Source organism: Ambystoma mexicanum, chromosome 3p (assembly GCF_040938575.1).
Source record: "Ambystoma mexicanum isolate Mex_15411 chromosome 3p, UKY_AmexF1_1, whole genome shotgun sequence".
Lineage (NCBI taxonomy): Eukaryota > Metazoa > Chordata > Amphibia > Caudata > Ambystomatidae > Ambystoma > Ambystoma mexicanum.
In genome coordinates this window covers 881,766,143-881,780,419 of record NC_090925.1, presented here as the reverse complement: position 1 = coordinate 881,780,419, position 14,277 = coordinate 881,766,143, and the positions used below count along the sequence as shown (strand labels likewise).

The window sequence follows — 14,277 nt, the reverse complement described above, 5'->3', positions numbered from 1 at the left end:
CTGAATAAGATGGCTTAAAGTAGACTCCCAAGTTTAACCACAAAGGGCTTCCAGAGTCAAAGAAAATTAATGCGAGTGAGGAAACATTTTGACACTCACTCAGGCTAGTCCAAAGGATTGACAAAGTTACTCACCGTAGTGACTACCTTACTCTTAGTCCATAGTCCTTGCCTCCATCCTAGTCCATAGTCCTTGCCTCCATACTTGTGGGACATTCCGCCCATTGGGACGTGATCAGAGCACGTTTTAAACCATCAAAAACATTTTTACTTTTTTGTCCTTTTATTTTTACGCGGGCCACCGTCTGTGGCCGTAGCCCCGCCTTCCTGATCGCCGCATCGCCCTTCAGTCCTTTCCCATCGCCAGATCCAGGACCATTTAGCAATAATAGAGGATACTTATTAGAGGAGACGGCGAGCGGGCATATGGAGCAAAGGGGACTAGAAGTAAGGTAGTCACTACGGTGAGTAACTGTCATACTCCTACGTCCCACCCTCTTTCCTCCATACTTGTGGGAGATTCCCAAGCACAGACCATAGGAAATAAGGGAATTTCCACCCACCCGTATTGGAACAATTCTTAGTAACTGCCTGGCCAAATTGGGCATCAGGCCGGGAGCTCAGGTCAAGACAATGTCTGCAAAAAGCCAATGGGGAAGCCCACGTAGCAGCCTTGGCTATGGACTCCCAAGAGACGTATTTTTGGCAGGCAAAAGCAGCCGCTTTGCCACAGACCAGATGTGCATGAATGCCCTTTGGGGGCTGAAAAGCTTGAATTTTGTAGGCCTCGGAAATGCATGAAGCTATCCAACGAGAGATGGACGCTTTCGAGCATGGTTTCCATTTTGGGTCATCAAACATAAGAGTTGTGGAGAACTTCCAAATTCACTTGTTCTGTTGAGGTAAAACTTCAGAGCATGTCCGAACTCTAAATTGTGTAAAACCCTCTCAGCATCATTGGTGTAGAAGAGGTTGTCAAAAACGGCCGCTTCAGACAGCGTGGGTTGAAATGCCATTTTGGCACTGCCTGAAGTGATCCGAGCGACAGTTTTTAGTGAGGCTATTGTCTACAGGGATTGTAGGGACTTTTGGATCGGTTTTTGCCCTTTGACAGGGAACCTCGGCAGAGCCGACATTAGCAGACCGACCTGGAGCACCTTTTAGTTTCTGCCGAAGAATTAACCCTCAGTGAGGGAACCGCGGGAGGGCCAGTGTAGGATTTAGGGCCTTTGTCCCGTTTTTTTTGCCCCCTCAGCAGGACCGGTACACCACAAGATGTATGGTAAAGCTTAGGGGCATGCCCGGTAGCCAGAACTCCTAAATGCAGCTCCTCGATCCCACTGGTCTTTGAAAGAGCCCATGATTGGGGATTACCCCAGTACTTTTAGTCACTTGACAGAAAACCTTGAGACTAGGCTCGGTACGTTTAGTCCCAGACTGAGAAACCTTGTGAAGCACCCTGGTTGAAGCAGCCCCAGAAGCGTTGGGCTTAAGTCTTAGCCCCCAGATGGGGAACCTCAGAGGAAAATCCAGTGTTTGTGGTCCCATTTGATCTTCTGCGATTGTCTGCAACGCCTCCAGATGAGACTATATACGTTCTCCCACAGAAATCTTGTGTGACCGATGGAAAATAATTTGGATGACATATTGGGGGGCGGGACCACCTGTTGACCGAGAAAACCGGCCACCTTACCTTTGTTGCTTGCACAGAGGTGCACCAGAGGAGCCTCCTGCCCGGTGTGCTGGACGCTCCTGGGACCCTCTGAAACCCGAGAAGGACCTTGTCTGGGTCCCAGACCTCTGCGTATAGGCCGGTTTAGCTGGGGATTTGGCAAGGACCGACAAAGACTTAGCCGTTTGCCTGCTTGCCTTTGTTTTATTGAGTTCCTCATTGGTGGAAGAGTGGAACAGCTCTTTACCTTCGAAGTGAAGATCAAATCTTTTATTCCCGAACCTCCTTCGAGAACTTTGTAGCATGCAACCACGCTTGGTGGGAGAGGTCTACTCCAACCATAAGACCACGAGCAGAAGTGTCTACATGGTGCGTCTTGGCCTGCAGCAGGTCCTGAGCAGACAGAACCCTGGCATTGGATAGGCCCTCTTTCAAATCTTCTAGCCTATCCAGAGGCCTGAAATTCAGGAGCTCCTTCCACAGCTTGAGCTTTGCCACTGCAAGAATGACACAGGAGGGATCAAGACACTGGCAGCGGAAACGGAGCACGACAAACCATTGGCAGGAGGAAAGGATTCCCATTGTCCATATTCTGTGCAAAATGCTGGTCGGCCCCAAATATAGGCCCCTATGCACCAGCCATTGAGAACGTTGGTGCAAAAGAGCTCATCAAAATGGCCACCTCAGACCTCGTGGGTCATGCTCGGAGTTCTGGGCGGTGCGCCTGACGCCTCCCCCCCGCATTCCTCAACTGAACTCTGGATGTGGTTCCCCCTACCCCACCGAAGGCTGGATCCATCTTTGCGCCTTGTGGCAGAGCTGATCCACGAGTGCAGGGGATAGTGACGTCCGATATCCTGGTGGTGAAACCTACCTGCTGACGTCACCCTTCACTGTGCTGCGCAGGACCTGGGGAAAACAGCTGCACCAACAATGCAGACATTCCCCCCCCGACCATCTCAGTTGGTCCATCCCGCACCCCCACTGGAGGAACATTACTAACGGAGAGGAGCCGCGGTGTCGAGTGAGAGCACGGTTGGGCTGCTAGGCCTATACACGCCCGGGCTCCCTCCCATAATTAATACGCTCAGACTTCTGTGGGGTGGGCCTTACAGTGTCGTGTGGTGCTCATGCCTACCGCCCCCCTCCCCTGTGTATACATCCCCAATGCCCATGCCCCAGCAGGCAGTGAAGGGACACTATCCTGTGGCGGATTACTAAAATAAGGCACCCAACACCCCTTGGAGCTGCAGTGGGTGGAGAGGGTCATGACACACAAGCTGTGATCAGAGTACCTTGCATTGAGGAGGTCCTCTCTGTATATTAATTACTACAGCCTCGCCACAAAACATCCTGTAGACCGGGTCATGCTGGCACCCTCCATTCTGCTCAGAGTTTAACTAGCGGAAACTGCGGGCTCAGTCTTGCACATCCCCCCCAATTGGCACTGTGTTGGCTCCGTGGCCCACCTGTGTGCACCCCACCAACCCTCCTAGAACTAGCTGACCTACTGCCCATTGGAACTGGTCCACTGGTGGCCGCGATTGTGGGGGGATGCCCCAAATGCACAGTGCGGCAACCTGCTGGGTCAGCGTGCCTGGTACTACTCAACACGCCTGGCCTTCCAGGAGGGTCCTGTATACCTGCGCTGACCTACCCCAGTGTCCAGGGCTTCTGCGCATCTACCCTCTATACCCTTTCACATGCGGCAGGTGAGTGGACATCAACCTGAGGCCTTTGGCATACTGTGGTCTGCTACTCCAGGATACTTGAAATCCACTGGATCGCCCTCCCTGCCCTTGCGTACGACGAAGGGAAGTGCAAAAACCACTATTCTATGAACGAACACGCCAAATCCACTCCTAAACCATCGACCTCCAGTGGAGCAACTACAAGCATGGAATCGGAGGCAACGCCACTGGAGTTAACTGAAACGCATGTTGGCGTGCATGCAGGAGGGTTTCGCTAGAGTGCACACCAAACTTGACGAAATGACCAGCACCATAGACTCAATCAAAACTTTTATGGATAGGACTGTCCAGCGGCTAGTGGAGGCGGAAACACGAGTGGGCACTGTGGAGGACAACAGGTCTACCATACGTAACAACTGCGCTCTCCAGGTGGAAAAGAACAATGACTTGTAATCAAGGTCCCGACATAATAATATCTGTGTCATCGGATTCCCAGAGAGCAGCAACGAAACATCCCTGGAACAATGGATAGAGCCAACCCTACTCCCATTCCTGGGTAACCAGACGCCGTAGATTGCGGTTGAACGTGCACATAGATCTCTGGCCCTCAAACCTACGCCTGGGGCGCATCCATGACCCATCATAGCTCGTATTCTTACCTAATCAGGACAGGATGCGATCCTCCGAGCAGCTTGTGAAAATGTTCGGATCCAGCAGAATGTACATAGATCCAGACTTATCGGTGGCCGTGCAGCAGGAGAGGAAATCCTTCCTAGCGGTTAAGAAAAGACTACGAGACAAGTAACCTGAAATATGCGATGCTTCATCCTACTAAACTAGTGGGTGGAATGGAATAACAAGATTTTCTTCTTTACAATACCCGCCGAAGCTATGAAGTTTTTGGATGAAACCACCACCAGCTTTAGTCTTCAACCAATATTCCGATTGCTGTTTTCTCAGCAGGACCTTCCCTCCTTTGCGCTCCCTGTGGTTCGTGTGTTGTGAAAAATTTTACACCTGTCACTGTTGCTATGTTACCCACTGGGAAATTGATTTGTTACCGGTTTAAATCACAAGACCTGCAGTGGGAAGTAGACGCTCTGTTCCTGATTGGGGCAACCATATAAAGGAGCATGTAAACACTTATCCTTTTTTTTCCCGTACCAAGTCCCGGGTGGACCTGTGCACTAGCATCCCCATGCAAAATTGCGTTACCAGTTTGGGGCTTTTCTTGGAGGGTATCATCACCCCAGTTTAGTTTTGAGGGGATTGTTGAAGTTATTCAAACACTTAGCACAGACAACACTCACTGATAAGGTTTCCACTGAGCCTGTCATTTCCCTAAGGGCAAAGGAACGTCTGGACCTATGTTCTATGGGGATAATGCAGGTCACTACATACCTAAATGGGGGATATTACTTGTCTTAGCTGGAATGTGCACGGCTTGGGGAATCCAACTAAGCGACGAACGATACAGCTGTATCTTGAAAGACACAAAGTCCAGATTCTATACCTGCAGGAGACCCATGCTCTTTCAGCGGTCTGCAAGGGGTTAGCCAGAAATCGGTTTATACCACATATTCCTCACAGTCCAGGGGTGTCATGACCCTGGTACATGCATCTCTCCGATTCAAGTGCAAACACACAAAAGGTAGACCTATTGGGTAGATATGACCCGGTATACGGGACGCTTGCTGGAGGGAGATTCTACTGCTGAATGTTTACGACCCTAATGTGAACGACCCTAACATCCTGGGTGAATTAGCGCGATACCCGCTGATTGCCCCGCTGTGGGGGTTGACATTTTTAATACCATTCTGGATTTGGAGCGCGACAGAGCCACCCACACCAAAAGAACCCTTACACGGGCTGCTTCCACCATCGGGGATTGTATGCGCTCCCTGGGGTGGGTGGATGCCTGGAGGGCATTGCATACAGGGGAACGCTCTTACTCTTTTTACTCATTGGTCCACGACTCTTTCTCTCGTATAGATCTGTGGCTCGTTTCTGACACTACTTGGAGGGGTTAGCAAAGTCCACATACTACCCCACACCTACTCTATCATTCCCCGATCAACATCTCCTTAACACTGCCAACCTATGCTAGACCGCGCAATAACTGGTGCTTTAAACCACAGGCGCTGCTAGACACTGTTCGCATCCACAGTCGAACACATGCAGTTATACTTCAAACAAAATGTAGGCTCGGAGCCCTCATCCGATGTGCTCTGGGAAGCCTTCAAGGTTTACATTAGAGCGATTGTGATGTAAACAGAATGTGGCGCCCTCAAAGCCATTCAGCATTGCATACTAATGCTAGGACGTACAACAGAAGTTAGAGCGGGAGCTGGCTGGCGACCCCTACTCCCCCCACCCCCGTACGGCCACACTAGCACAGATCAAATCAAAGAAGCCATTGACATCTTTAGGACCCATGCTGAGCACAAAGTTAAATTCTTCGACACTCCAATGTCTGCTAGAAAATATATGTTGGGGGGGGTGGGGGGGGGGGGGGTGTTACAAAGCCCTTTACACTAACAAACACATGCACTATGGAGGAGATTGACTTGTTTCTCGACACCCTCCCTCTCAGTCAAATATCACATGACACTAGTGCTCTGCTTGACCTTCCAATCGTGTTAACCGACATACCCCAAGCAATAGACCACCTGCCATCTGGAAAGGCCCCTGGCACAGACTGCCTTCCAGCCGAATTTTACAAGCGTTACAAAGATACTCTCGCTCCGCACTTCCTCCTGGTCTGGCAAGAGGCCCTCGAATCCTAGTTGCTCTTGCCCACTATGCGTGGGGCGATCATTATGGTTCTGCTGAAACCCGAGAAACCTATTAATTTGGTTCTTAGCAACCTCCGACGTTAATTAACAGACGCAAAAAGGTTTGCGAAGACCCTGGCAACTTGATTACTACGGGTCATGCCGTTCATGATTCACCCCGACCAATCAGGCTTCATAGCGGGCAGGTCACACAATCTCTGGGTTCAAGCGGTAGCAGCTACACTAGACATTCAAAGAGACATTTGATTGAGTGTCATGGTGGTTTTGTACACCGTGTTGTCCAAGTGTAGATTTGGCCGAGGGTTCTTCGATGCTCTACATCTCCCCTATGCGACACCAATGGCCAGGGTCAACACAAACTGGATGCTTTGCCCACATTTTGAAATAGGCAGAGGCACCCACCAGGCATGCCCCCTGTCCCCCTTAATTTTTGCTATTATAGAACCTCTTGCAGACCTGGTAAGGTCTAGACACCGACACCATGGACTCAGGACTCCCTCTATGCCGATGATGCACTGATCTACATCCGAAACCCTTGAATACACCTGGTGCCCGTTATAGCAGATATTCTACACTTTGGAAAGCTGTCGGGGCTCCCAAGTGAATTATAGTAAATCCGAACTCTGTCACGGTCTGCCCTGAAGAGCTACACAGCTTTAAATGGGCTCCAGTATCTATGTTATTTAGGTGTGATGGTTGCTAGACAGCCCCTCAGGTTATAAGACCAACTATAATGCGTATACTTGCCTACGCGCAAAGCTTTTGAATTGGACTCGCCTTCCCATCACGATAGCCGGCAACATGTCTCTCCTTAAGATGACTGTCCTTCCTAAACTCTTGCGTCTCTTCCTTAACAAGTCGCTTTGGCCTGGGTGAGCATGCTTTCAGGAACTAAGTGTGATGAACAGATTAGTTTGGCACTCTGGGGCAGTACAGCTGAAATGGGATACACCGACATTACCATTTGACAGGGGTGGGTTTGCAGCCCCCAACTTCTGACTTTACTGGATAGCCGCGCAAGCACAATTTGCGGCTCCCTGGTTTGGCAATCGCCCGCTTGCCCCCCCCCCTTCCCATCTCCCCTCACACTGCTAAAAAACCTCTGCTGTGATAGAGACTTGAGGTCACTGATTTTTCCCCGCTACATTTACAGACTATTGTAGATTCGATCCTGCACAGCATTAGTCTGGCGTCAAATATGGAAGATGACAGGCATACACGCCCCATATTATGAAGACCTTCCCCTCTGAAACGTGTCCCCGTCCCTACCGCAAGTTGACGTTGGCACGCATGGAGCCTGGTCGCAGCGAGGGTTTCACACTCTAGGGTCGCTATATATTGAGACCAACTCACGGTGGCTGCAGTACGCGTGTCTGCACAGTGCCTGGTTTCATGATCAAGCCAGACAATGACGCCCTGTTGGGATTTGTTCTGACATCATTATATCGCCTAATTCAAACACATTCGAATGCAACACACCACAATGCACAAGATAAAAGGGCTGAAGATCTCCAACTGGAGATCTCGGATGACCTCTGGGCTGATGTGTTCAGACATGCAAAGTACCATAATTCTCGATTTCAATTGATACAACTTAAAGTGCAGCATCGATAACACTATACGCAGGACAGATTGCGTATGTTTTCTAGTGGGGGGGGATGGGTGGGATATGCCCGTGTTGCAACTCCATGCATGCCCAATACTTCCATATGATATGTTGCTGATATATGTACTAGAACGCCCTATTTTGTAAGTTTTGTTCTCTGCTGCCGAGTGTACCAATAAAGATTTAACTGAAAATTGTGCTTGAGTTGTTGATCACCATTGGTCAACGAAATAATCTAGAGGAGGTTTATGCAGGTGCTTGCTTGTGCTCCATAACACATTATTTGTCCACCTGTACATCCAACAGAAGATTATACTCAGCAAGCAAATGGTGTTTGATTGTTGTAAACGTTCCTTCCTTGTAAAATAATTCAAAATTAACACACACTCTGAATCAGCCATTAAGTGGTTATTTCAATCCTAGTTTACCCTTACACAATTCAAGTATACTCATAAAAAATTCCAGTCTAGATCCAAACTCTGTATATTTATATGGACTTTGCTATAAAATCCCATGTGTGCTTTCATAGTTTATCAGACCTCAGTTAACCAACACAATTTACTGCATTGACAAAGTTGGAGAACCTCTGCATTTGTAGCTGAAACATAAGGTACACCACACGTTCCTGAAACACACAGAAAAGAATAGCAGGCAGGGTGATGGGGCTTTGGACAGAGGACAATTTGTTTTCCACCCATTCAGGAGGCAAGTTAAGGGTCCAATTTACAAAGCTTTATCTAAGAGTAGGTTTGACTTGCCCAGTGATTAATACATGACTTCCAATTACTCCCCAGTACAAATTACACTTACGGCTTGGAGTAAGTCCCTCCAACGGGTTTAGGCACAAGCTCATCTCCGGATACAGACTCCTCTGACTCACTGTCGGAACCAGTGGCAAAAAAACGCGACATTTTGAACTATCACTTCTTGTACAGCCACTCTGAAAGAAAAGGTAAACAAAATAATCATGGAGGCATATTGGAGTGCAATGTGACCAGGTGTCATGCGAATGGACAAGGGCAGGGGAATATATAGAGTAGACTCCGTTGAGGGAGGTGGAGAGAAGTTTGGCTGAAGGACTGTTGCAAGGAGGCTTGTAGAGAATTGCAACAGTGAGTTGAGGTTGGGTACACAGAATCTGTTCCTGAATGGTGGGGAGCAAAGCATTGTTAAAGGGTGGACAGAAGTTCTGCAGAGATCGATAAACACACCAATAGAAACTTGCTTCTGGCAGTAACACCAATTGATTCAGGGTTAAGACATGTGGGAGGTCTAGCACGGCATGTGCTCCAACAAGAATGGTAGGAAGACCGACAAGGAAGCTCTGTATAGGAAAACTAATGAGGTTTCGAGGAGGAAAGTAACAAAGACAAAGGTCTGGTCAACAGGCAGGCCAGGCAGAGGGAATACCAGGATTGGATAAACTGGACAGAGCACACACAGGGTGACCAGACAGCCCAGTTTTTGGGGACACACCTTTTCAGTGTATTCAGAGTACCTTTTGAAAAGGAAAAATTTCCAGGTTTTGAGAAAAGGCTTTAAATAACCAGAGAACTAACAAATTTAGCATTTATTATATGAAGATTTTGTATTAGTCTCACTTACATAAAACAAATTAATTAACCCCATCAAATGCAAGGGGGGAAAAAAGTTCTGCTTTTAGTAACTGCGAGAATGGAGAAGTTGTTGTTGGCCTCAGCTAAAGTTTTGCACCATGAGGGAGGTGGAAGAGAACAAAAAGGTGGACCCACATTGAAAGCTTCTAATGAAGGCGAGTTTGGTTACAAAATCACTATGAAGATCTTCCCGGTATGTCCCATGCAGCTATACAAATATGATGTAAAGCACTTGGGAACCATTGGGTGCCTTGCCTGAAAATTTAAATGGGTGTTGGCCAATCATGGATGGCCAAATTAGTGTGTGCATGGTTAAGTGGAAAACGTAGACCTTATAACAATGGCTGCTGTGCATGCAATTTAAGTGACATCGACAAACAAATTAAAAATAATTCCCAAATAGATAAAACTGGAAAAGTTCCAACTTGTCCCTGTTCATTTCAATAGGTTTAGTTGATTTTCTTTGTAAAGAAAATCATATTTGATTGTTGCCAATTAGTGCCTTACTTCCCCATAAAGTCAAAATCAGACACTACAATAGTATTCAATACTGCGGGTGCTCTCGTTTCTAAGACTGCTTTGTTGGCCTAGCTAAACACTGGGATGTGCTTCACTTAACCGTGGCACATCTGGGGTACATGCCCTCAGCACTTCAGATATGGCATTTGTATATAAAAAAAAAAAAAGAAAAAACAAACACCTCTATTGGCATGCCCCAAGGGTCTTGGGTATCCCTGACCCTTATATGACCAACTAGACTCAATTGGCATATTTTACACCAACTATGCTGAGGACACAAATCCTCCTGCCATGTCTGGCAACTATCTCGATGACACCTGCTCACTAAACAACGTGTACACAGCGATTCAGGCCTGGATGCCCCCCCCGTTGTTCCCCCCCCCCAGCTTCCATCTGAATGATGGAACAGACAAGAGCTCCTCCAGGTAGGGTCTCCGGCGGGGATCAAAAATCTCAAAGCCCAATACTCATCATTCCATTTTGACAGCATCCAAAATACTGGTATCCTCCTCAGTGAATGGGAGCATCCCGACCCTACTTTTCACTCACGCGCCAAGTAAATGCTGTTAGGTAGAAATCTCAGAAATGTGCCAATTCCCTCTACCTTAGAGGCGCCCAGCAACTTTGCTAGATTTTGAGGACTTGATTTCTTTTTTTTACCTGGAAAGAGTGCGACCCGGTTTATTTTGGTTGTGGAGTCTGAAACTCCATAGGCATTATCTTTTACATTGTGGCACACTGCACCTTAAGTGCAGTGACACAGGGAAGTCTTAGATTTCCCCAAGGTTTAAATACCTTCTCTGGGAAAAACTGTTTCCCAGAGCAGTAAAGTGAAATTGACTTACAAATAAGTAACTTTCTAGACCCAACACACACTATATTACATTAGGGTGCTGGAGGGGGTTAACTAGCATCCCTTTTGTCTAGCTTCTCATGTAACATTTTTAAGTTACCCTTTCCTCACTGAATGGCTGGTGGCAGTGATTTTGTTTTTACTAATGTGGTGTGCATTAACCCCGGGCTGCGTTTGCAACTGCAGTAAAGCACCCAGATGTGCCATTTACGTCAAAATGGCCTGTGTCTTCTTTTTTCGCCATTTCTTTGTGGAAAGGTCCTTCTTGAGATTTACTCTGGGGAGAGTGTGACCCCTTTTTTCCCCACTCTCTAATGTATTTTGATGGGTGTTTTACTCTTGTGTTCTTTGATTATGGAGTTTTAGACAGCTTCCTGGGCATCATCTTTTCATGTGTGTCACAGCACCTTCAGTGCAGTGACACAGGGAAGCCTTTCAGGCTGTCCCAAGGTTTAAATACCTTCTCTGGGATAAACTACTGTTTCCCAGAGAAAGTAAAGTGAAATTGACTTTAGTAGTCTCTAAATTCCTAGACCCAGCACACCCTATCTTACAATAGAGTGCTGGAGGGGTTACCTAGTATCCCCCTGTGTCTAGAAACTCCTGTACTAGTCAAATGCTACCCTTTCCTCTCGAATTGGCTGGTGGCAGTGGTTTTACAACAAACTACCATGATTTAACCCGACCGTGAGCACCGCCACCGTTAAATCACAGGAGCCATGATTTTCAAGATGGCGTCTGAGCCCCCTTCGTTTAACAGGTCCTGGTCTTCTTTTTGTGCCATTTCTTTTCAGAACCGTCCTTCTAGAGTTTGTCTCTGCGTGCCAAACCAGGTTTGGTCCCTTTGTTTAATCGCTTTTGGCAGGCTTCAGGGCTGAAGACCGCCTCTGGCACCCGTTTGTCTGGGGTGGGCAGGAAGTGAGGGAGGTGCATGAAACTCCCCTTAGCTTAGTCTCCTAGGAGACCCAAATGCACTCTGGCGTGATTGGCTGGCCGACTGTCCGGCAAGGACAGCCAACCTGTTGGGTGAGTGGCAGCTAGGCTGGAATGAAGGAGGAAACTGGATAAAAGGAGTCTCTTGGCATGGAAGGCAGAGTCGACCGCTGGAACTAAAGAACCGAAGACTAGCTTGAAGAGGACAGCTGCTGCAACTCCTGGACTGTTGGTGTGCCTGGAGAAGCCCTGCTGCAGGTCCGAATCGCCAAGTTCATCTCGACAGAAGCCCTGCAAGGACGGCTTCTCCCTTTGAGTTGGTGGGACCAATCAACTCATAAGCCAACCTGGATACCATACTCGGAGCTGGTTGTATTTTCCTCAGAGTGCTGCAGGAAACCAAATGACCAGGGAGAGGGACACCAGTTTGTGTGCTTGGCAAATCTTCAGTTCCGGTTGCTGTTGACAAGTGCCAGCTTTGAACAGTCCCAGTGCAGGAGTCCCCCAACGTCCTTCTTGTCCACACAACAGGCTCAGGAACAGCGAGATCTGCAGGAACTGCCAGGAACAGAAGTCTTCAGCTGCATCTTTCTTCATTGTAAGGTACTTTGAAAACCCGACTGAGAAAACTTACCTCTCACTGCGAAAGTGCTTGGAACTTTGGCAACTTGCAGGCCGAGCAAGCTTGTGACCCAACATATGGTTCCATCTTTTACGAACTACTGCTGAGAACTTTGGCAAAGACTTTTCCGCTTAACTACCAGAACTGCTTTATCCTATACAAGACTTTAGCCCATTGACTTTGGCCGAACCTATTGCATTGAATCGGCTCCTCTGTTGAACTCAAACTATTTGCACTGTCTAAAGAGTAACCATCATCTTTTCGTTAACCTATGCCTTTTTGCTACCACTTCAAAGTAGTATAAATGCCTCAGAAACGTACATTGTAAAGTACTGAAGTATATTTTTATGTGATCTAGATGGCCTCCTTCTAGTGAATGTTTTATAACGGACTGTTGAATAAATTAATAAGTGTTTAACCAAGAAACCTTGAGTGTAAGAGTTTATTTGAATACTTGTGATTGTAGACCTCTGTGTAACATCCTTACAGCTCACATTCCCTCTTGAGATAAGTCTGGCTGCTCAATTCCACTACCAAAAACTGTAGTACAGACTTCTACGAAAGGTTGGTTTTGCTTACACCTGTAGTCATAGTTGTGTGTAGCGGTCCCAAAGGGTACTGCATACAAGCTCTGCCTAACTGCAGGAAGTGAGGAGGTGCCCGAAACTCCCTGTGCTTAGTCTCCTAGGAGACCCAAATGCACTCTGATGTTTGGCCGGCTGACTGGCAATAACAGCCACCCTGCTGGGTGACTGACAGCTAGGCAGGAATGAATGGAAGCAAACTGAATAAAAGGTGAGGCTTTTGGCTTGCGTTAAGCAGAATTGCATGTAGTACCCTCTGGGAACACCACATACAATTAGGACTACAAGTGTGGTCAAAACCAACCAGTTTTGTGGTAGCAAGCTGAGCAGCCAGGCTTATCTCAAGAGGGAATGTGAGCAGTGCAAGAGGTTACACTGAGGTCTTACAATCACAGTGGTTCAAGTAGACACTTACTCACAAGGTTTCTTGGTAAAACACTTATTACACAATCATTTAGAAAACATTTCACTAGAAGGAGGTAACCTAATACACACAAACACACTTCAATAGCAAACCAATAAGTTTCTGAACAAATTAGGCTCCCCTGAAATAGGAGCAAAATGGCATTTGTTACTTTGAATGGGAGTAAAAAGGCACGAGTTAGCAGAATAGATCACAAATACTTTCTTAGACAGTGCAAATAGTTATAGCTCACTAGAGTACTCGATTCAGTTCAACAGGCCTAGGCCAATGTCAATGGACTAGTGCCTTGGATAGGAAAGAGCATTTCTTGAAGTAAACGGTAAAGTCTTTGCCAAAGTTCTCAGAAGTAGTTTGCACGAAAAAAAAATCATGTTGGGCCACAAGCTGATTAGGCATGCAAGTTGGGAAAGTTCCACAAACTTTCACCGCAAGAGAAGCGTTCTCGCAATCGGGTTGGCACAGTACCCTAGTATGAAGCAAAAGATGCAGCAGACGTTGGTTCTTTGCAGTTCTTGCAGCTCTCACTGTTCCTGAGCCTCAGCCGTGGGGACAAGAGGGAGGATGTCGGGGGACTACTGCACTGCACAGGATCGTCGGAAAACGCGGACAAAAAAAATGGAGTCACTTCAGTTCGAGCAGCTGATCATCAAGCATACAAGCTGGTGTCCTTCCCCCTGGTTAATACTAACCAAAGGTATCCCAGGTGGCTTACGAGTGGATTGCTCCCACCAACTCAAAGGGAGAAGTCGTCCTTGAAGGGGCTTCTCAGACGAGGTGAACTTGGCAATTTGGACCTGCAGCAGGGCTTCACCGGGCAAACCAACGGTCCAGGAGTTGCAGCCTGTCTCTTCAAGTTCGTCTTCAGTTCTTTCGTTCCAGTGGTCGACTGCTTTCCAGTCCAAGAGACTCGCCTTTTAAACAGTTTTCTCCCATTCTTTCCAGCCTAGCTGCCACTCACCCAGC

The 14,277-nt window shown here is 47.5% G+C and overlaps 1 protein-coding gene across 1 annotated transcript in view; it reads right to left on the bottom strand.

Moving 5' to 3' along the window:
• Window positions 1-14,277, bottom strand: part of EIF3CL (eukaryotic translation initiation factor 3 subunit C like) — a 384,931-nt gene that overhangs the window by 330,877 nt on the left and 39,777 nt on the right. The window contains exon 2 of the mRNA XM_069652105.1: window positions 8,574-8,703. Coding sequence (XP_069508206.1) covers window positions 8,574-8,674 — 101 coding nt within the window. The 5' untranslated portion in view covers window positions 8,675-8,703. The remainder of the gene's footprint in view (window positions 1-8,573; window positions 8,704-14,277) is intronic.